Here is a 25,337-nt window from a genome sequence, read left to right as displayed (position 1 = left end):
AATACCATTCACTTAAACCCTTATTGAAAAAGCCAGCAAATTTGTACGGTTTGGGGTATGGGCCCTAGAAACTATCAATATCGGGCTCCACTGTCTTAAAGGCCCAAATTGTCTTGGTGAGCAAATACGTCCTACTTGGACGTTGTTATGGTGGTGAGACGTCCCCTAGACAGTTGGTCCCGAATGTTGATTCATGGTCCACTCCTAAATACCCTTCATTTGAGCTCGATTTTTCCATAGTCGGCAAACATGTCCGGTTTGGGGAGTGTTTTGGGGGATGGGGCTGCCACTCAGTGACTTGGCTTTGAAAATATATATCAGATTCGTCCCCCTAGGTACCCCATTCAAAATTTGAGTACCAAATTTTTGTTTGTATGTTACTATAAGAGAGCATATAAAATTTCGCTTAAATCGCACCACCCATCTCCGAAATCTGGCGTTTCTGAAAATTATGTTAAGGGGGAGGTTCCGCTCCCTCTTCAGATATCGAAAAATGTAGTACCCTGTTTTCACCACGGGATCATTATGCACCATCAGTGAAAATTTCAAGAAAATCGGTTCAGCCGTTTCTGAGTCTATCAGGAACACACAAACAAACAAACAAACAACGAACCTACAAACAAACACAAATTGTTTTTTATATATAAGATATACCACGAGAAAGTATTACGATGTAAGTGCGACACTTACCTTTAACACTGGCTGATCTTTTCCATCGCATGTGTTTTTCTTTGTAGTGATAGATTTTATTTCCACACGACTACAATTGCCACCATGGTATACATATGTTATCTGTGTCTGTGACATGGGGATGTTGAAAACTAAGCAACGGCTATGATTGGTTTTGACTTGGCAAAATCCAGGCTTAATTTGGTCTTCCTTCATCTCGAATGTCGACACAAACCTCGTGGCGATGTCACCTGGGTAGGTACCTTTAACATCCGTTAAGGGTAGTGAGCTAAAATGTGCCACGAGATCGCCTGTAGAACAATAAAAATATAGGTTGTGGCGTCGGGTTAGTAGCCCATCACCCGGAAAATTTAAAAAATTACTATGAAAAAACGAAAAAGATTAAAAATATATCCTCCCTATGTTGACGACCCTCGCAAGCGTTTTAAGGCCGTAATGTGCGAATCTGTACGTGGGATGTCCGCGCTCTTTATAGATAGGGTGCAGTATACGATGTAATGAAGAAATGCTGGGCAGACAGTACTACCTACAGGAAGTACGATGACTCGGGAAGGGCCTCACAACAACACCGAGAGGTGACGCCCTACATTATAGCTGTCATGAATTTGGCTGTGGATTTGTGGTTCGTCCGCGAATGAAACACCTCGTCACTAGGTTTACACCGAAGGATAAGAGGCCCGCCACAATCCGCATAAAGGACAAATTCTTCAACATCAGCTTTATTTGCTCCCATGCCCCGACAGAAGACAAAGACAAACAAATCAGGGATATATAATTCTTGGACTAAAGATATGTCCACGAAACTTTACATAGTTAATGGTGAGGTGTTTTCCAATAAGTATTTGGGGACGCTAGTGGGTCCAAAGGCTGATCCATGGGGCTTGAAAGTTGGCAACGTCAACTTAAATTTAGTATTGCTTGCCAAACAGTCATTTATGGACCGATTGGCTTGATTCTATTTTTTTTAAAAATATTTTTTTTAAAAATAGAACTCGTAAAACGCTACAAAACATGTGGAAATGTCCAGTAAATCTCTAACGGCTTATAAGTTATTGGACTTACAACGATGGGGTTTTTTTGAACATTTTTGTTAAGGTATCTTGAGTATTTCTGATTGTGAGATTGCCTTTAAACCGATCGAAAATTTTTTGACATCGCTAGAAAGGCTACAAAATTCTACGGGAATTAAAAAAATATTGTGCAAATTTTCCCTCGTATTTAAAGTTATTCGCATTAGAATCAAAATTTGCGAAAAAAAATCAAAATTTTGTTTTTTGGAAAAAATAACATCATTTTTTCCTTCATAACTTTTTTCTGGTAGGTGTTATTTTTGCATATGTGTTAAAGAGAACTAAATGTAGGCACAATTAATGCTGCCGTCCCAAAATTTACAAATTTTAGAAAACATTTTTTTTCCTCAAATTTTCTCAAATCATACATCACCGATTCCTAAGTTCGTAACCATATCAAGTAGCCCCACATGTCTATTAACAAACTGCAAAACGTTTCTACATCCTAGCTATGAACGTGCGAGAAACTGCTACTAAAAAGGCTCATTTTAGCGAGGTTTGTACCTTATTTTGGCCAGTTGGAACGCTTTTTATAATATACTAGCTGAACCAGGCCCGCTCCGCTGCGTCTTCTTTTACTTTATATGGAACAAAGTTATCTTTTAAATATTTATTTTGGACAATTAAAGAGCTTTTAGTGAATATCATGCTGCGAAAATAGTAAATGTGCATCCCTTGACTAACAGTACAACAATATAAATGCCTTTATCTGAATCCCATATGATCTTTATTGGTCTATGAATTCGCTTGTCATTAAAGGTTAGATGGTAGATATACTCACTCTTAAAATATTTTATTTGAGCCCTATATTCTCATAATGACCGATTTAGGACTGTTTTCGGGGGTATGGTGGTCCCTCGGACACTTGACCCTGAAAAAATTTTCAGCATCGTGAGTTTCTCTCAAATTTATTTATTTTAACTCCACCTTGCAATTGGTTTAAGGGGAGTTTATAGGATGAGGCGTCCCCTAAACATTTGGCCTCAAAATTGGTTATCAAATTCGTTTACTAATCTCAAATTTGAGCCATAAATTGATATGGTCTGTAAATGTTTACCCTTTTGGGGCGTGTTTTGGGGAAGGGTGCCATAAAAACGCAGTTCCGCATTTGGATATAAGATTCGTATTCTACCACCAAACCTTTATTTGAGCTCCATATTGCGATGGTTATTAATTAAAGGCTGTTTGTGGGGTGTTTTGGGTAAGGAGTTGACCCCCGAAAATTGGTCCCGAAAGTGGGATTCAACTTCGTGCTCTACTACCTAAAAACCAAAATTGGTTATCAAATTCGTTTTCTAATCTCAAATACAAATGGGACAAATACAAAGTCCCACATTTGGATATCAGATTTGTATTCTCCTTCCAAATGCCTTTATTTAAGCCCCATATTGCGATGGTCAGTAAATAATTGCTGCTTGTGGGGTATATTGGGAAAGAGGTAGACCCCCAAAAAACTGGACCTGAAAATAGGTATCAATTTCGTGCTCTACACCCCAATAACTTTCAATTGAGCCCCACATAGACATATGCCCGATGTAGGGGTGTTTTGGGGAGTGGAGTGGTCCCCCAAATACTTAACCCTGAAAATATATCAACATCGTGCTTTACTCTCAAATATCATTTATTTGAACCCCATATTCCCATTGGGCTCAAAATTGCATATCAAATTCGTTTTCTAATCTCAAACACCTTTCATTTAAACCCCTTACTGCAAAGGTCAGCTAATATGTTCCGTTTGAGGTATGGGCCCCAAAAACTATCAGTATTGAGTTCCACTCTCTTTAAGACTAAAATTGTTATGGTGTGCAAATACGTCCTGGTTGGGGGGCTGTTATGGGTTTGGACAGTTGGCCTCGATGCTATATTCGTGGTCTACTCCCAAATACCTTTCATTTGAGTCCCATATTTCCATAGTCGGTTTGGGAGGTGTTTCGCTAGATGGGGCAGCCACTTAGTGACTTGGCCCAGAAAATATACAATATCTCTGTTATTTGAGCCCCATATTGCAATAGTCAGCAAATAGGTCCTACTTCGGTTGTGTCATGGGAGTGGGTGACCCCCTTGACACTTTTTCCCGAATATTGATATGAGACTCGTGCTTTATTCCGAAGACCTTTGTCCTCTTTGGAGGGCGTTTGGAGAGGGTCACACATTAAGATATTAGATTCGTATTCTACACTCAAATACCTTTTAGTATGGCCAGTAAATAAGGGTTAGACCGCCAGAAACTTCGCCCCACAGTTGGATATCCAATATATATATATATATATATATATATATATATATATATATATATATATATATATATATATATATATATATATATATATATATATATATATATATATATATATATATATATATATATATATATATATATATATATATATATATATATATATATATATATATATATATACTTATATACTTACCTTCTTTTACTTAATATGGAACAAAATTTTCCTTCGAATATTTATTTTCGACAATTAAAGAGCTTTTAGTGAAATACCATGCTACGGAAATAGTATATCGCTTGACCAACAGTTTAACAATGTAAGTGCCTTTATCTGAATCCCATATGGGTTTGGATGTAAGGTGTACTCTATTCTAAAAATATTTTATTTCAGCCCAATTTTCTCGTGATATCTGATTTAGCGGTATTTTCAGGGGTGAGGGTCCCAGACACTTGGCCCAGAAAAAATATCAGCATCGTGCTCTTCTTCCACAAAGCATTTATTTAAACCCCATATTGCCATTGGTTTTGGGGAGTTTTCACCATGAGGCGTCCCCAAACTAGGTTATCAAATTCGTTTTCTAATCTCAAATACCTTTCATTTAAGCCACATATTGGCATGGTCGAAAATTCTTTACCCTTTGGGGGGTGTTTTGGGGAAGGGGTGATGGCCTAAATGCATGGTCCTACATTTGGATATCAAATTCGTATTCTTCTCCCAAATACCTTTATTTGAGGCCCATTTGCCATGGTCAGTAAAAAATTGCTGTTTGTGGAGTATTTTACTCTACCCCCAATACCTTTCATTTAAGCTCCACATTAACATGGTCGGTAAACATCACCGATTTACGGGTGTTTTGGGGATTGGGGTGGTCCCCCAAACACTAAGCCTGGAAAATATATCAGCAACGTGCTCTACTCTCATATGTCTATATATCATTTATTTGAACCCCATATTGCCATTGCCCTCAAAATTGGATATCAAATTCGTTTTCTAATCTCATTTAAACTCCTCATTGCAAAAGTCTGCATATAAAGGGTGATTTTTTTGAGGTTAGGATTTTCATGCATTAGTATTTGACAGATCACGTGGGATTTCAGACATGGTGTCAAAGAGAAAGATGCTCAGTATGCTTTGACATTTCATCATGAATAGACTTACTAACGAGCAACGCTTGCAAATCATTGAATTTTATTACCAAAATCAGTGTTCGGTTCGAAATGTGTTCATTCACCGTAACGTTGCGTCCAACAGCATCTTTGAAAAAATACGGTCCAATGATTCCACCAGCGTACAAACCACACCAAACAGTGCATTTTTCGGGATGCATGGGCAGTTCTTGAACGGCTTCTGGTTGCTCTTCACTCCAAATGCGGCAATTTTGCTTATTTACGTAGCCATTCAACCAGAAATGAGCCTCATCGCTGAACAAAATTTGTCAAAATTTGAACACATTTCGAACCGAACACTGATTTTGGTAATAAAATTCAATGATTTGCAAGCGTTGCTCGTTAGTAAGTCTATTCATGATGAAATGTCAAAGCATACTGAGCATCTTTCTCTTTGACACCATGTCTGAAATCCTACGTGATCTGTCAAATACTAATGCATGAAAATCCTAACCTCAAAAAAATCACCCTTTATGTGTGGTTTGGGATATTGGCCCCAAAAACTATAAATATTTAGTTCCACTCCCTTGTCTTGGTGAGCAAATATGTCCCATTTTGGGGGTTCTTATGGTGGTGGGACGTCCCCTAGACAGTTGGTTCCTAATGTTGATATCAGATACGTGGTCTACTCCCAAATACCTTTAATTTGAGCCCCATATTTCCATAGTCGGCAAACATGATTTGTTTGGGGGTGTTTTGGGGGATGGGCGGCCACTCAGTGAGTTGGCCTCGAAAATATATATCGGATTCGTGTTCTACTCTAAAAACTCTTATTTGAGCCTCATATTGCAATAGTCAGAAAATACTTCTTATTTGGGTGTGGGGGTGGGGTGGTCCCATAGACACTTTTCCCGAATATTGATATCAGATTCATTCTTTACTCTCAAAGACCTTTCATTTGAGCCCCATATTGCTATGGTTGTAAATTTATCCCATTTTGGGGATGTTTCTGGGGAGAGGCGGTCCCCCAAACAATTGGTCCCATATTTGGATATCAGATTCGAATTTTACATGCAAATACCTTTTAATTAATCCCCATATTCCCATGGTCAGTAAATAAGTCCAGTTTGGGGGGTGTTTTGGGAAAGGGGTTGACCACCAGAAACGTGGTTGTAGCATGGTACTTTAGAAACCCTCTTATTTGAGCCTCATATTGCAGTAGTCAGAAAATACTTCCTATTTGTTTGGTGTTGTGGGGGTGGGGTGGCCCTATAGACGTTTTTCCCGAGTATTGATATCAACTCCAAAAGACCTTTCATTTGTGCCCCACATTGCTATGGTCGTAAATTTGTCACCTTTGGGGATGTTTTTTGGTGAGAGGCGGCCCCTCAAACACTTGGTCCCATATTTGGATATCATATTCGTATTCTGCATTCAAATTCCTTTTATATAAGCCCCATATTCCCATGGTCAGCAAATAAGTCCTGTTTGGGGGGTGTTTTGGGGAAGGGGTGGACCCCCAGAAACGTGGTCCTATATTTGGATATCAGATTCGTCTTCTACTCGCAAATACCTTTCATTTGAGTCCCATATTGCCATGGTCGGTAATTATGTCCTTTTTTGGGGATGGTTTTGGGGAGGGACGGCTCCCAAATACTTGGTCCCACATTTGGACATGAGAATCGTGTTCTACACTCAAATACCTTTCATTTAAGTCCCATATTGCCATGGTCAGTAAATAAGTCATGTTTGGGGGGTTTTTGGGGAAGGGGTGGGCCTCCTTTTTATAGCCGAGTCCGAACGGCGTACCGCAGTGCGACACCTCATTGGAGAGAAGTTTTACATGGCAAAGTTGTCAGCAATAGCCCGTACTTAGCCCTGAAAAATAAATATCAACATAGTGCTCTTCTCACAAATTTCTTTAATTTGAGCCCCAATTGCCATTGGTTTGGGTGGAGTTCATAGATTGGCACGAACCCAACACATTTGGCCTCAAAATTGGATATCAAATAACTATTATTTATTGCCATAGTAGACAATCATTACCGGTTTGAAGGGAGTTTAGAGGCGGACCCTGAAGTAATATCAGCATCGTGCTAGAGAACGATTTTGTTTGAGCCCCATAATGTCAAGCATTTTGAAGGACGCTATCAAGGTATTCAGGGCTACGGGTCTCGTTCAGATTCACACTAATTAATTTTTTTGTATTGGTTATCTACATTCAAAATCAGATTTCAAAGCGACCACTTGGGATACTACATTCTTAAAGATCCGCAGGTCCTCTTGTTTCCATCTTAATTTGAGGGTAAAAAGTGTACTCTATTACCAAAGACCTTTTATATCTGTTCTATTCTTTCCTAATAGGCCTCCATTTACTATTTCATATTATTCATATATTATTTTTAATTCCTTTTTTTTGGTAGGATAGGGGGAGGGGGGTTGCCCCCTGACACGTCCTTTCATTTGAGTACAATATATTCTCGGTCATCCTACGTGACATTTTGGCGTTGCCCTCTGACACCAAGGAATAAATTTTTGTCTCAGATTTGTATTCTACGTTTAAATACCTTTGATACCCATATTACTCACAGCGGTTGAAGTGTCCTCTTGGGTGGTGTTTTCTGGGGTGGGACCCCCCGACACTTAGGGTAAAGTTCGTACTCTACTCTCAAATGAAATATTGCACGACGGGTTTTGTTATGATATCCAACAGTTGTGCCAAGTATGGTTCAAATCGGTCCATAACCTGATATAGCTGCCATATAAACCGATGGGTCTTGACTTCTTGAGCCTCTAGAGTGTGCAATTCTTATCCGATTGTAATGAAATTTTGCACGACGTGTTTTGTTATGATATCCAACAACTTTGCCAAGTATGGTTCAAATCGGTCCATAACCTGATATAGCTGCCATATAAACCGATCTTGGATCATGACTTCTTGAGCCTCTAGAGGGCTCAATTCTTATCCGATTTGAATAAATTTTTGCACGAAGTATTTTGTTATAATACTCAACAACTGTGCCAAGTATGGTTGAAATCGGTTAATAACCTGATGTAGCTGTCATATAAACAGATCTGGGGACTTGAATTCTTGAGCTTCTAGACGGCGCAATTGCTGTCCGATTTGGCTGAAATTTTGCATGACTTACTTTATTCTTACTTTCAACAACTGTGTCAAATAAGGTTCAAATCGGTTCATAACCTGATATAGCTGCCATATAAACCGATCTGGGATCTTGAATTCTTGAGCCTCCAGAGGGCGTAATTATTATCCGATTTGCCTGAAATTTTGTGCGACGGATTCTCTCATGACCATCAACATATGTGTTTATTATGGTCTGAATCGGTCAATAGGCCGATACAGCGTCCATATAAATCGATCTCTTTATTTTACTTATTGATCCCCCAAAGGGCGCAATTCTTATTCGAATTGGGTGAAATTTTACACAGGTCTCCAACATTTAATTTAATTGTGGTCCAAACCGGACCATATCTTGATATCGCTCTAATAGCAGAGCAAATCTTTTCTTATATCCTTTTTTTGCCTAAGAAGAGACGCCGGGAAGAGAACTCGACAAATGCGATCCATGGTGGAGGGTATATAAGATTCGGCCCGGCCGAACTTAGCACGCTTTTACTTGTTTTTTCTTGGTATTCCATAATTCACTATACAGTTTTTAAGGCTATCAATTGAGCTCATAGTGATTAAGGGACGAAAGTTCTATTAGAAATTTGTTGTTTGAGCACATTAAAATATTTTTTATAACATTTTAAAATTTATTTTTTAACTTTCTTCCAAGAACAATTTTTTGTACCCACTACCGAAGGATGGGGGTATACTCATTTTGTCATTCCGATTGCAACACATCGAAATATCTTGATCAGGGTAAAATCTAAGACGATCTAGCCACGTCCGTCCGTCTGTCTGTTGAAATCACACTACAGTCTTTAAAAATAGAGATATTAAGCTGACATTTTTCACAGATTCTTTTTTGTCCATAAGCAGGTTAAGTTCGAAGATGGGCTATATCGGACTATATCTTCATATGGCCCCCCTATAGACCGATCCGACGATTCTGGGTCTTAGGCCCATAAAAGCCACATTTATTATCCGATTTTGTTGAAATTTAGGACAGTGAAGTGCATTAGGCCCTCCGACATCCTTCCTCATTTTGGTCCAGATTTGGATATAGCTGCCATATAGACCGATATGCCGATTTAGGTTCTTAGGCCCATAAAAGCCACATTTATTATCCGATTTTGTTGAAATTGATTATAGGTTTTGGGCCCATAAAAGGAACATTTATTGTCCGATGTCGCCAAAATTTTGGGACAGTGAGTTGTGTTGGGTCCTTCGACATTCTCCTTCAATTTGAATCAGATCGGTCCAGATTTGGATATAGCTGCCATATAGACCGATCTCCCGATTTAAGGTTTTGGGGCCATTAAAGGCGTATTTGTAATCCGATTTCGCCGAAATTTTAGACAGTGAGTTGTGTAAGGCTCTTCGACATGTTAGGCTTTTCGACATCCGTGTCGTATATGGTTCAGATCGGTTTATTTTTATTGAATTGAACAATGAGTTCTACTTATTAGTATTTGGTCCAAATCGTAACATATTTCAATATAGTTACTATGGGGCATAAGGTATCCATTTTTCACCGGATTTTGACAAAAGGTGGTTTACATATATACCCGAGGTGGTGGGTATCCAAAGGCACGGCCGAACTTAACGCCTTTTTACTTGTTTTGAAAAGACTTACGAATAATTTTTTTTATGTTTTATGTACGAAAATCTTAATGAAATTCGACGAGCTAAATTGCATGTTTATAAAAAGGTGAATATAAAGTATGTGTTTCACAGTGAAATAGTTATATTTTTCACGACAACTTTTTTAAAAACTATTGGGTTGCCCAAAAAGTAATTGTCGGTAATAAAGTAGTAATAAAGCCGGCGTTGACAAGTTTTTTCAACGGCTTGTGACTCTGTAATTGCATTCTTTCTTCTGTCAGTTATAAGCTGTTACTTTTAGCGTACTTTAGAAAAAAGTGCGCGAAATTTTGTTTACATTTGTTTGTTTGGCGTTAATTTTAATATGGGTACCACATGTATTGAAAGAAATTCATTTAACAAACCGAATCAACACTTGTGATATGCACCTTAAACGCAATGAATTCGATCCGTTTTTAAAACGAATCATAACTGGAGATGAAAAATGGATTGTTTACAACAACGTTAGTCGAAAACGATCATCGTCCAAGCATGGTGAACCAGCTCAAACCACTTCAAAGGCTGATATCCACCAAAAGAAGGTTATGCTGTCTGTTTGGTGGGATTGGAAGGGTGTGGTATATTTTGAGCTGCTTCCAAGGAACCAAACGATTAATTCGGATGTTTACTGTCAACAATTGGACAAATTGAATACAGCCATCAAGGAGAAGCGACCAGAATTGGTCAATCGTAAAGGTGTCATATTCCACCAGGACAACGCTAGACCGCGCACATCTTTGGTCACTCGCCAAAAACTGAGTGAGCTTGGCTGGGAACTTTTGATGCATCCACTATATAGCCCTGACCTTGCACCATCAGACTACCATTTATTTCGATCTTTGCAGAACTCCTTAAATGGTAAAACGTTCGGCAATGATGACGCTATAAAATCACACTATGTTCAGTTTTTTGCAGATAAAGGCCAGAAGTTCTATGAGCGTGGAATACTAAATTTGCCAGGAAGATGGCAAAAGGTTATCGAACAAAATGGCAATTATATATTTGATTAAAGTTCATTCTAAGTTTTATTAAAAATGCATTTACTTTCTTTTAAAAAATCCGCAGTTACTTTTTAGGCAATCCAATACAAAAATATCACTGATAACGTCACACTTTTATTAAAATTTTATCATAAATAATAGGAATGCCCTTATGAATGAACTCATGTATTGAAGTAATGTTAAGAAATTTAATTTTCACTGGGAAACACGAACTTAAGTGAGGAAAAGTGTTAAGTGTTAGACAGCTGACTTTTATATATGAGAGCAAGCTTTATATTACACTCACGCTAGCCGCCAAGTCATTTGACATCAATTAGTTGACAAAGAAAGAATAAAGTTTACAAATACAATAATGTAGAAATCTCTTTGTGTTTCTGATTTTTAGCTCTACCACCTTTTCTTATTTTATCTCCAATAAATTAGGAAAACTTTAGGACTTGGAAATTGTAAGCATGTACGACAATAGTTGGATGTAATTTTCGGAAAATTCGGACATTTTTTCCATCGAAAGCGGATTTTCGATTGTTTTTAATTAAGTTCGAAGAAGAAATTAGCGACATCAGTTTTTAAATACATGACAATTGTTGTTGCTTAATGTTTTCAGCTTGTTTGCATACAATTTGATGGATAAAAGTAACAATAACCTGAGGAATCATGAAACTAGTTTGAGAGCGAAAATGGGGCCAAATAAAAAATGTCATCAAAATATTGAAGTTGATTCGATGAAACTTTCATTACAGAACTAAGATAATCCCAAAGACAACCACACTTTGAATGTTTTACAATATAAGGATCGGACTATAAATAGTGTGTTGGCAATCAGTACAAAATTCAGCTCTGACTTTATGACAAAATGTCAGCGCCGCTAGGTCAATTCCTGCACACAATAGCGACCAAAATTTCAAAAAATATTTGAGGTTACTTTACCAATATCACAGTAAGAGAAGAATTTTGGCAATTTTCGATTTTGAAAAAATGTGAGGGGTGGGCCACCACCAAAATAAAATTCTGGCTACGCCCCTAATTGGTATGTATTTCGAAATGTGGGTGAGCTAGCTCGCATTTTTTGTTATTCCTCTACTAATGCGAGGTTATGGAAAGTATACACTCAGTGGTGATTATAAACATCCACTTAGACACACATTTACATTTGTATTTTATTTCTTCTTCCAACATCTCCTTTATTATTAAGGAGCAGTCATTTTCAGCAAACAACAGTAATAGCAATAGCAGCAAAATTAACTACTTATATTCAGCAGACAGTGTTTGCTATTTTCGGAAGATTAGGATAGACAAAGATCCTAATGTTGAAACATCAGGCAGTGCAGAGACATGAAGCTCAATTGGGCGCGAAGCGGACTCTCACCACATAAACACGACTCAACTTGATATTGTGTCCTCACGTAGAGTAATAAGTTTACTGATATCAACGAGCACTTTCTGCTGATATTAAATTAAAATTTTTTAACTATTGTCGAAAACTGACCTGAATGTTGGAACTTCAAAACATGGTTTGAATAGCTTGACTATTTTCAATACTTGACTCAAGGCGTATTTATAAGGTGGCCGCAGTTGTTGTTTAATAATTTTTGAGTGTCAAGCAAAAAAAAAAAATTTTTTAAATTTCGGGGGTGACGCAATAAACTTAAGTTCCCTGAATGAAGTTGATAGCGATTGAGGTTGTTAGGCGCGTATCATTATATAACCTAAGTTTAAGAACCAAAACAGCAGCAAACACAAAATCACTACATATAATATTTATTTTGAAGTTTTTTGACTGTTAGGGCCAGATCATTAAATTTTACAATTTCTGTTTGTTTCTTTTTCGAGACGAGCTCAATGAATGGAGATACAAATGAAAAAGGAAAGCCAAAGACAGCAACACACAAAAAACAATAATTTTGAAGTTTAAATTCTTATTAGGCAAAGCTGTGCTGATGCGGCCACCTTATTAAATACGCCTTGGCTCAACTATTTGTTAAGCAACAGCAAACGCAATTAAAAAAGAACTATTTAACTTGACTCCCCAAGCAAACAGTTAAAGTATTCAAAGCAAGCCAAACAAAACGAATCGATATGAACTTCTTAACTGTCAGTATTTAATTTTATTAAATTTTTCTTGCTTTAAACTTACTTTTTTTCGACTTGCATAGTCGATCAAATACACAGAAAACATTAATAGCAAAAACGTTTAAAAAGTGCTAAACGTGTATCAATCATGACCTGCGTCCATTTATTTAAAATGGCCGAATCTGGTCAATATAAGGCGCCTAAATCGAGAGGTCTTATACAAGTCACAATAAAAATTATCAGCAAAATTGGTTAACAAAGACGCTTTTTATGGGCTTAAGCCCCAAAGTCGGAACATCGATTCATATGCTAGATTTTTCTTATTGTGGTCCGATTTTGCTCGTCCAAGAACTTAAACTGCGTACCACAAAAATATGGGTCTGTGCAAAATGTCAGACCAACTTAGGCCACCTCCCATAACCCTTTCTACGCTTATGATAATGGATAAGGATTACTATGCTAATTAAGCTACGGACCGATTCGGGCCATACTTAGCTTAGATGTTGCAGACCATAGTAGATGTCATTTCAGCCAAATCAGACAAGAACTGCACCCTCTAGTGGCTCAAGAAGTGTAATGAGAGCTATATCAGGTTTTGGACCAAACTTGGAACATCTGTTAAACGTCATAGTACAAAATTTCAGCCAAATCGGATAATAATTGCGGAAAATGGGTTTATATGGGAGATGTATCAAAACATCGACCGATGTGAGCCATTTTCAATCCAAAGACGTAAATGTAAAACGTCTACACTCATAGAAAAAAGTTAGCTGAAAATAGCAAACACTGTCTGCTGAATATTAGCAGTTTATTTTGCTGCTATTGTAGCAGTAGTTCTGATATTACAGCAGAAGTACTGCAATTTCAGAGTAGCGGGTTTACTGCTGAAAAGTCTGTTGTTTGCTGAAAATGACTGCTGCTTAATTATGAAGAAAAAATAGAACACATATTAAAATGTGTGTCTCAGAGGATGTTTATAATCCCCACTGAATGTATACTTACCATAACTTTTTTCTTTAAATTTGGATACTTAAGGCCATGCCAGGCATTCACACATTACTAGAGCAAAAACAAAAAATGCGAGCTAGCTCAGCCACATTTCGAAATGTATACCAATCGATGAATTAGGTAGCTTCTTTACAGTAATATTCCTCAAATTATAACCATCACTTCCAACAAAATTTCTAAAAAAATCTAAATAATGCCTAAAGTTATCAAAACAAGTAACAGGCAACCATGAAAAGCATCAGCAGATTTGTGTGCTCAAAACAGCAGATTTTGTTGGTTAAAACAGCAATAAGAATTGTTTGCTAATACGGCAGCCCTATGTTTGCTGAAACAGCAGTAATGTCCGCTTTCCCATTTTCAGCAGACCAAAAGCTACTGTTTTAGCAAACATTTTTCCTGTTTTGAATAACAAATTTGGCTGAGTGTAGTTTTACTCATTCAATAGCACAATGATAAAAAAATTTTAAAAATATGCAGGGGTTCCAGCGTACCAATTCGGTTTTGTAGGAGTCCATGGAAAACGAAAATACCATCACTCATAGAAATTTGTTAGTAAAAGCAGCAAACATGTTTGCTGAAACAGCAGAGTGTCTGCAGAAAATGGGACAGCAGTAATCTGTTACTAAAACAGCAAACATTTACTACTGCTTTCAAAATCAAGGAAGTTAAAAAGCTCAAAAATCTCTTAAATATTTCAAATATTTTCAATTTTACAAGCATATAACTTAAAATTTTTTACAATTTGCTAATTTTTGATCGAATTTAAATAACAGCAGACAAAATAACTACGACTATTATAATTATGCTTTTTTCTGGGTCACTTCGATAAGTGATTTTATGACGCTAAATGTAAAGAAAAACGCGTTTTCGTAAATAACAAATTTGAAACGGGCACAACTTTTTTGATTCTGAATCTTACCTTCTTTGGAAGGTCACAAATCGCTAAGTTACAGTGGCTGAAATATGAAAAACGCACTAAAACACAAAGTAACACTTTCCTAGGTCTCTATTCTGCTTAAAAGATACCAAACATAATAACAAACCTTATAAGCTACCAAAAATATATATATACTAGCTGAGCCCGGCCCGCTCTGCAGCGCCCGATTATGCTATGTTGGAGAGAAGTACTCTAAATTTAAAAATTTCTGCGTAATTGTAGTTGAAAATGTATTCCAATTTTCCTATGGATTTTTCTACACTCAAGTACCTCTTATTTAAACCCTACATTGCAATGGTCAGTAAAAGTCTTTCTTGGGGTGTGGTGTCTGGGGTCACACTTGGTCCCAAAAGTGATAGTCAATTTCGTGCTCTATTCCCAAAGACCTTTCATTTATGATCCATATTGCCATGGTCGGTATATATGTCCGATTTGAGGGGTTTTATAGTGATGGGGTACCCACGAAACACTTAGTTCCGCAATTGGATATCAGATTCGTTTTCTACTCTCAACTACCTTTAATTTGAGTCCCATATTGTAGTAGTTGGCCTATAAATCCGTTTGCCGGGTTTTGGGGGTGGGCTGTCTCCTAGGCATCCCACCCCAGAATTTGATACAAAATTTTTTGCTTTCAGTTCCTTCCCATATCCCTATATTTTTTTTTCTCTATTCAAAGGACCGATAGGTTGTCATAACAAAGATATATGCTGATGATTAATTTTTACCACTCTGCCCTCTCTCTGTTCATTTTGGCATGTTTTTAATAGGATCAACTAAATCCAATTGGATCAAACAATTTCAGTTTAAGACTGCCAGATGACACTCATTTACATGTTAGTGCTACTCGCTAGAGTACTACTCAAGTAGAGCAGTAGAGAATGGATCATATGGTATGGTAGTTGTCTATGAATAGTCACAACTACCATACCATATGACTACCTATTAAATAGTCATCATTTAGTCTTTTTTTATACCCACCACCGAAGGATGGGGGTATATTCATTTTGTCATTCCGTTTGCAACATATCGAAATATTAATTTCCGACCCTATAAAGTATATATATTCTTGATCAGCGTAAAAATCCGTCCGTCTGTCTGTTGAAATCACGCTACAACCTCTAAAAATAGAGCTGAAAATAGATCTTGAGCTGACACTTTGCACAGTTTCTTTTTTTGTCCATAAGCAGGTTAAGTTCGAAGATGGACTATATCTTGATAGAGCCCCCATATAGACCGATCCGCCGATTTAGGGTCTTATGCCCATAAAAGCCACATTGTGTTAGGTGCTTCAAAATCCTTCGCCAATTTGCCTCAGATCGGTCCAGATTTGGATATAGCTGCCATATAGACCGATCCTCCGATTTAGGGTTTTAGGCCCATAAAAGCCGCATTTATTATCCGATTTTGCTGAAATTTGGGACAGTGAGTTGTCTTAGGCCCTTCGACATCTTTCTTGATCGGTTCAGATTTGGATATATCTGCCATATATACCGATTTCTCGATTTGGGTTTTGGGCCCATAAAAGGCGCATTTATTGTCCAATGGCGCCGAAATTTGGGACAGTGAGTTAAGTTAAGCCCCTTGACATACTTCTGCAATATCGTACAGATCGGTCCAGATTTGGATATAGCTGCCATATAGACCAATATCTTGGTTTTAGGTTTCTGGTCCATAAAAGGCGCATTTATTGTCCGATGTCGCTGAAATTTGAGACAGTGAGTTTAGTTAGGCACTTCGACGTCCTTCGTCAATTTGGCCCAGATTGAATATAGCTGCCATATAGATTGATCTCTCGATTTAAGGTTTTGGGCCCATAAAAGGCGCATTTGTTGTCCGATTTCGCCGAAATTTGGGACAGTGCTTTGTGTTCTTTTCGCCTTTCTTATGCAACTTTGCCCAAATCGGTCCAGATTTGGATATAGCTGCCAAGTAGACCGATATCTCGATTTAAAGTCTTGACCCCATAACAGACGCATTTATAATCCGATTTCACTGAAATTTGACACAGTGACTTATGTTAGGATTTTCGACATCCGCGTCGTATATGGTTCAGATCTGTTTATTTTTAGATATAGCTAATAAAAAGATCACTATTTTGTTATGTAAAATTGAACAATGACCTGTACTTATTAGTATTTTGTCCAAATCGGAACATATTTCGATATAACTGTTATGGGTCATAAGGTATGAAATTTTCACCGAATTTTGATGAAAGGTGGTTTACATATATACCCGAGGTGGTGGGTGTCCAAAGTTCGGCCTGGCCGGACTTAACGCCTTTTTAATTGTTTTTAAATCGTATTAAATTGCCATATTAAGCGGTTTTCTGTGCTAAAAAAACTAATTTGCCAGTCTATATATTTCACCATGTAAAACTCATATTTTCATGATTGGAGTATACAGCCGTTTGGTGGAGGGCGTCTATATGAGGGTTGTGCGCCACACTGCCACTCGAGCATAAATTTGAATTTTAACTCGAAAAAATTTATCACTTGATTCCCCATTGTTTTAACAGTTCAAATAACCTATTGGAGGCGATTTTAGGAGGTAAAACACCACCTAGGTTCTTGGACACAAAGTTTAATGTCATATTCGTAATCTGCTCTCAAATGCCTATCATTTAAGTTTCGTCAAGCTATGATTGGGTATTATTCCCATTTGGGGAGCTTATCGGGGATGGGGCGACTATTAATTACTTGGACCTCGTTTTTTAAGTCATATTCGTAGTCTTCTCCCGAATACCTTTCATTTGAGACCTATATTGATATATACGTCCAATATGTCTATTTGGAGCAGTTTTTGGGATTGGGCTACGCCTTGGATACTTGAACCTAAGTTTTTATACCATATTCGTTTTCTATTCTCCAATATCTTTTATTTGTTACCCATATTGTCCCTATCGGTCAACCTTTAATTTTGGGTGGCGTTTTTGTGGTAACGGGGAAGGGTCCGCCCACTTCCAACATCAACAAATTATATAGCCTATACCTCTTCCTGACCATATTGGTAATCTACTCGCGAATACCTTTCATTCGAGCCAATATGGTCGTTATAGTCCATTAAACCAATTTGGGGGGTTTTGGGGTCCGGGCGCCCCCCAATTATTTGCACTCAATTTTTAATATGGAAATCGTACTCTACTCTTGAATACCTTTCATTTAAGTCCCATATTGTCCCAATCGGTCCACTTTTAGTTTTGGGTGGTACTTTTGGGGTATGTAGGAGGGTCCGCCCCCCTTGCGTTATCAAAAACTTATATAGCCTATTGCTCCCCTTCCGGACCATATTCATAATCTACTCTCGAATACCTTTCATTCGATTTCCATTTTGTCATTATCGTCCAATAAACCAATTTTGGGGTCGGCGCGGCCCCCCAATTACATGGACCCAATTTTTAAGATGGAATTTGTACTCTAATCTTGAATACCTTTCATTTAAGTCCCTTATTGTCCCAATCGGTCCACTTTTATTTTTGGCTGGTACTTTTGTGGTAAGGGGGAGGGTCCGCCTCCAATGCGATATCAAAAAGTTATATAGCCTATTGCTCCTTCCGGACCACTCCCCACAATCTGTGAAAATTTCAAAGAAATCAGTTTAGCCGTTTTTGAGTCTATATGAAACAAACAAATTTACAAACCCACAAACAAACATACAAACAAACACAAATTCATTTTATATATATAGATATTTACTACTGTGAGAAAGGAAATTAAATAAGTTTTCCAAAATGGGTAATAAAAATAAAATCGGTCAAAAAATAGATGACTTATGCAATTTTTTGAGTTTTAACTTTTTTTCTTTATTTAGATTTTTTTTTCGAATAAATGACTTATGCATGGGAAAACATGCACAACACCCACCACCAACAAACATGCTTTGGCCTAAAAAAATCGAACCAACCCATTAATGAACATTGTACCTACTTGAGTACAGTAACGGGAATGGTCAAAAAGTGTTTCATTCAGTAAAAGACAGGATGATCCTTATAAAAGAATTCAAAATATTTTTATGGCTTGGGACTTTTATAGGTCAAATAGGTAAATTTTAATGCGTTAAATGTGTAGAGGCTACAAATGTACCAAGAGTTCAGTGTGTTTGTTTTTAATGATTCTTGTAAATGAAGTCAACCATTTCTCATTTTTATGGCCTTGGTTGTTATAGGTTAAACAGGTAAACGTTAATGGGTTAAATAGATACAGGATATAACGGGACCTAACTTGTGGTCGCAAAACTGGTATATTATAATTACTATAGGTGAACGATAAACATCGGAGTGATTTTGGTGCAAAAAGTGAAGTATAGAAATAATTACTAAAAATTGCCAAAAATCGAATATGTTATCAAATTACAAAAAAATGTGTAGTAAAAGAAACATCTTTTGTTATATATGTGGACTGTATGTGGATATACGACATAAAATAGATGTTTCGGTAAAGAAGCATATTATTTCTCTTTATGAAGAATCCCTTATTATATGGGAAATGGTATATACAATCGGTTTGCTGTTCCTCTTGTTATTCAAAGCTGGAAAAAATGTTCACTTAGTCCTTTTCAATTGCCGTTTCTTAAACCCGTTAGGTTAGGTTTAAGTGGCAGTCTGCCATAAGGCTCACATAGACGTTTTCGTCCATTGTGATACCACAGGAACAGAAGATGGAAGATGCCTTTCAGTTCCTACCGTTGAACCATCCGGACCGCTTTAAAAAAGCATGTTTTCCGATTAGACAGTGATCTGTCATGAAGGACACAATGATTGAGACGTCTTTTCTAGCCAATGACAGCAAAGGAGTAGACCTCTTCAAGTCTAGATGAGGCCACATAGTTTTGGAATGCTCACAGCCCCCCTCTTTGTGACCATTTATCATTCGTTGCCCTTCGGGCCTAGCCCTGAAAACTTAGCTTACATGTCGCATGCGACCACAAATACCGGTGCCCCCGGAGTGTGTAAGGTAGTTCCTAGTCTCGCAAGCTCGTCTGCTTTAGAATTCCCTGGGATATCTCTGTGGCCCGGCACCCAGAACAGGGGAGAACGGTTTTTGTGTTCAGAAATACGTTCTCCAGGGATTTTATGCCAATCGTCGTAATGACGTTATATCTTAGCCATTCCACAACTTCCCTAATTGCAAGGATCTCTGTTTGATACACACTGCAGTGGTCGGGTAACATCTTTGATATGACCAGTTCTAGATCTATAGAGTACACCCCAAGCCCACCTGGTCGTTTAGTTTGGAATCATCCGTATAGAAGTCTATGTTACTTCTGTTAACAGGGATATCGTAATTCCAATCGGTTCTATCAGGAATAGGGGTACAGTAATTTTTTTAAAAAGCGGCTCAGGTAGGGTGTAATTCCCACTGCGTGGAACATCGGAAATTGTATCAAGTATAACACAGTGTCCGTGGCCGCCACATGACCAATGAGAAAGCTCCCTTAACCTCACTACAATTTGGGCAGCAACAATGTCCAGAGACATAAGATGTAGTATTAAATTCAGTGCATCAGATGGTGTAGTCCTCAGTGCGGCTGTGATGCACAAACAAGCCATCCTTTGGATCCGGTTAAGTATTGAACGGTAGGTGGATTTTTGAAGCGCCGTCCACCAGACCACAACACCATATAGCATAATAGGTCGGACAACTTCAGTATATACACAATGCATGACACGCGGTCTAAACCCCCCAACTTTTGCCAATGGCTCTCTTGTAGGTGTATAGGGCAAGAGTGGTCTTTCTTGCCCCTTCCAGAATGTAGGATTTGAAGTTCAATTTCCTGTCCAGTAAAACACTCAGGTATTTTGCGCTTTCTGTAAATGGAACATTCTCTCCACTTAAGGAGGCAAGTTCCACTGTAGGCAACTTGCACCTCCTTCTGACAAGAACTACTTTTGTCTTGCGCGGATGTTCCCAGACCACTTTCGGTAGCCCACTTTGCTATTGCATGTAGATCTTCCTGAAGTACATCTCTTAGAGTGCTGGGAAACTTTCCCCTAACCGCAATTGCCACTTCATCAGCATACGTGACCACTTTTACGCCTTATTTTCCATAGACAATAATATATGGTTAATGGCTATATTCCAAAGTAGAGGAGACAGTACAACTCCTTGAGTTGTTCCTCTGCTGACCCATCTTTTCAGATCCACAGATCCCAAGCCTGCCGTAATGTATCTTTTATAAAGTAAGTTATTAATAAACTTTCTTACGGTAGAGTTGATGCCTAGAAACTCCAACTCTTTCATAATTGACGTCGGTTTTACGTTACTGAAAGCACCTTCAAAGTCAAGAAATGATACCATTGTATATTCCTTGACAGCGCGAGAACCCTCTATGTAGCCGACTAGGTCGTGAAGGGCTGTTTTAGTGGATTTGCCTTTACTATATGCATGCTGCTGCCGCGACAGGCGATCTCCAGGGATCTTCGCCCTAAGATATGTTTCTATCAACGTCTCAAGAGTCTTCAGCATAAAGGATGACAGACTTATAGAACAAAAATCTTTCGCCGTCGTTAGGGTAGGGTTTTCCTGCTTTCGGAATGAAAATTACCTTCGTGTCCCTCCATCCCACAGGTATATATGACATTCTGAAACAAGCAGAGTATATCTTCCTTAGTCAGGGAACCAGTCTATCAGACACAGCTTGTAATTCAACCGGTGCTACATCATCAGGGCTTGGCGACTTAAAGGAGTCGAAACTTCTTATCGCCTAAAGGATTTTCGGCTCAGACACAATATCCCTAATGGCCTCCGACGAGTGCATATCAGCGACAACCTCTTCTGGCACCACGTTGTCCGTTGGAGAATTTCCCGGAAAATGTGTATCAACGAGTAGTTCTAGTGTTTCCTCACTAGACATTGTCCACACATTCTCTGACTTCTGGATGTACCCCACCATAATAGGTCTCGACGACGAATCTTCCTTAGCCTAGAGGCTTTAGATGTATCCTCCACGGAGCTGCAGAATTCTACCCAGGATTTGTTCTGAACCTTTCTATGTTCGCCCTTATATTTTCTTAGCTCAGCTTTATAGATGTCCCAATCGAGTGGTGCTCTAGTGGCTTTAGTTCTGTTGAAGAGTTTTCTGCAGTCTTTAAATCGGTTGCTTCCACTACGTGTGCATTGAAAATAAATTGCTATTTCTGTTTAACTGAAACAAGAGTATTTCATTTCAAAATAAAGAAACATATTAAACATGCAAATGTTGATAGTACAATAAAGACTCTATCGCTTAACGAAAACGACGCTGTTCCGAAAGTCATTAACGGAGTATCATCAGATCTAACTGACTTTGAACCATCTCCAAGCAATGTTTGAATCTCCGAATCAGAATATGTCCCTTTGAAGGAGAATTTATAAAACAATATTTTATATCCCAAGGGGAATTTCATGATCTCGTTCGGGATTTAGAAAAGACGAAAAGACAAACCGAACTTCTGGTGGCAGACTTATGCCATGGAACTATTTGCAAGAAAGTGTGGACAATGCACTTCGCAGTGCCAAGGAAACTAGTTTGTTTGGATCACTTTTCAACGAATGCACTGAAAATAGTAATTTGGTCTACTGCAATTGTGTGAACGTATTACTTGAACAACTTGGATATAGCGATGTTCCAGAATATTGCCGATTATTTATTGACGGTTTAACAAAATGTAATTTAAATATTTTTATATGTATAGTTTCCCATTTTTTATTTATATATGTAATCTTCTACTTCCAGGCCTGAAAGCAGTGCTTTTGCATAATGATGGATCCCCTCCTTCGGTACCATTGGCTTACGCTACAAACATGAAAGAATCTAAATGCTATAAGATACACTGCACTTAAAAAATGACATGGAATTGTTTTGCTTTAGTGTGCAAAAAAACACAAAAAATTATGAGCAGATAGTAAACAGAATGCTGTCGACTTACCATGTAATGGGTTGCAAAGTTTAAATAAAATTACACTATCTGCATACTCATTTGGAAAGATTTCCATTAAGTTATGGACAGCTGAGTGAAAGATTTCGCCAGCAAATATCTAAAATTGAACAACGTTATATAGGGAAAAATAAAATCAGTTTGCTTTCTAACTACTGCTGGCCCTTAAAGCGCAATACTTACAGCGAAGTTATAGAGTAGCCGTTGAGTGGGATGGACGTGTTTCTAATTTCGCTCCTCAAAGGAAAAATATCCGTATCTCGGAATAGGTACTACCTATTACGAAAATTTTAAAGCCTTTTTGGAGTAGCCTAGAAATGGGCTCCAAAGACCTAACAGGTGCGGTGGTGGCTTCAGACCGTATCATGTTGTCTCCCCTCCTATAGGTGTGGGTGCCCTGACATCTGTAGTCGAGAGTAATGCTTCAAGCTCACAACTAGTAGTCAGACTAATTAATGAGGAAGAGACAGATAAACCAGAGGGATGCGCAGTTCGTCCCCAGCATTTAAGTAAAGGTTGTGTTTCCGACAGCAACGGTGTCAATGAAACAATCATCATAGCCGAATCGAGAGATGAGGGCAGCAGGATGACAGCAGAAGTGAGCGACGGCTTTGCAAAGCTGACCGAAAAAGCGATCCAGGGTACAATGAAGGAGACAGAGGAGTATGTACCGGCAGCGCAATTGGGCGAAGGTGCAGGATATTGGAAGGGAAAACCAAGTCAACTATCCCGCAATGGAGACTCCAGACAGTGTCATGAGGAGGTAGACAAAGTCGGAATAGGAACGAAGATATATTGGGAATAAACACATTTTCCAAACAACTTTTGATGTCATTGTTTTCTTTGTACATAAACTTGACCTTCTGATCTCGGAACATCAACAAAAAAGTTTAAGGTACCGGAATTTGCTGTGTCAAATTTCATCGAAATGGGATGAAAATGAGATCGGTCTGTAGGGCAGCTACATATATTCAAATATAGTCCGATCTGAACCACATCACAGAAATGGGTAGGGCTCTACCAGAACTCATTGAGCCAAATATCATCGAAACCGGATGAAAATTGACTAATTTACTTCAAGACTTTAAGTCTGAAAATCAGTCTATATAGCAGCTATATATAACTAAAGTCCGATTTCATGAGATCAGAAGATCAGGTTTATATTCAAAGAATACAAAGTCATCAAAAATGGTTTGGAAAATATTTTTATACTCAAGACATCTGCAAAATTATAAACACCCATACCCGCTGCCCGCTTAAGCCAGAGTAGCAAGGAAGCACAACAGACGTGAGCTGACTTATGCAGTCATCAATATCGGCAGTGCATCCGGTAGATTCCATCAGATCATCGGTCCTAAGTGGAAGATCTAGTTACAAGCGAATTTTCGAACATGTGTGGAACTCTGTAGAGGATCCACCCATACAAATGATGAGCTGCGAGTATAGAGGGGACATCTTTACGCTGCGTTTTGCGTCGGCGGAATGTATTGATACCGTCAAACAGCTCGTCAGAGGTATACACGCTCCCTGGAGGGCGCAAAACTCGACCTGGTGAGAAAGATGGACATCCCTCAGCTCACAAAGGCGACGGTCTTTATCGAGGGACTGCGCAGTAAATTTGTGATCGAAGGCATGTAGGGATTTTTGGGCTAGCAAAATTAAGGTTTGGTCGCAGAGAAGTGGGAGGTCTTCCACAGGGAGGAGAAGAAGGAAGGAACTCTCCTTGTGGTTGGTATTGATGAAATCACCGTGACGAGTTTCGCAAAGGCTACGGGCATGGCTCACTACGGGAAGACTAGGATAAGTAGAAATCCTCATATTGAGAAGTCAAGCCATAGTGGCAGGTGACTTAATACCGCCCAACGAACAGGGGCGGACGACGAGACAATCACCGCCTCTCTCAATATTGGGAAAACTAAAATAAGCAAAGGTTCTAATACTGAAATATCAGGCAGTACAGTGGCAAGACACCCAACATAGCCTACCAAACAGGGACCTGACGGTAGACCCATCACCGACTTCAAGAATCGGAAGACTAGGGTAAGTGAAGATCCTAAGATTGAAACATTAGGCAGAGCAGCGACAGGAGTCTCAATGCAGCCAAACGAACAGGCAGCCGATGATAATACCATCACCTACTCCCAAGAAGCCCATTCACTTAAGATTTGGAAGACTAAGAGAGGCAGAGATCCTAGTATTAAGACATCAGGCAGTACAGAGAATGGAAACTCAATACATCCTTACGAACAGGGACCCCGATGGAACCATTTCCGACTTTATAAAGATTGGGAAGATTAGGATAGGCAAAGAACCTAATACGATGACATCAGGCAGTGTAGTTACAGGAAAGTCAAAGCAGTCTAAACAAATAAAAAGGCGCTAAGTTCGGCCGGGCCGAACTTTAGATACCCACCATCTCGGGTATATATGTAAACCATCTTCCGTCACAATCCGGTGAAAAATGCATACCTTATGCCCCATTGCAGCTATATTGAAATATGTTCCGATTTGGACCAAATACTTATAAGTACAAGT

At 38.5% G+C, this 25,337-nt stretch overlaps 1 protein-coding gene across 1 annotated transcript in view; it reads right to left on the bottom strand.

Moving 5' to 3' along the window:
- LOC131997022 (uncharacterized) overlaps positions 1-25,337 on the bottom strand; it is a 123,606-nt gene that overhangs the window by 80,955 nt on the left and 17,314 nt on the right. Inside the window, exon 3 of the mRNA XM_059367266.1 lies at positions 691-980. Within this exon, the coding sequence (XP_059223249.1) occupies positions 691-980 (290 nt within the window). The remainder of the gene's footprint in view (positions 1-690; positions 981-25,337) is intronic.

The sequence above is a fragment of the Stomoxys calcitrans genome, chromosome 1, assembly GCF_963082655.1.
Source record: "Stomoxys calcitrans chromosome 1, idStoCalc2.1, whole genome shotgun sequence".
NCBI classification, from domain to species: domain Eukaryota; kingdom Metazoa; phylum Arthropoda; class Insecta; order Diptera; family Muscidae; genus Stomoxys; species Stomoxys calcitrans.
This window is presented reverse-complemented; position numbering and strand designations above follow the sequence as displayed.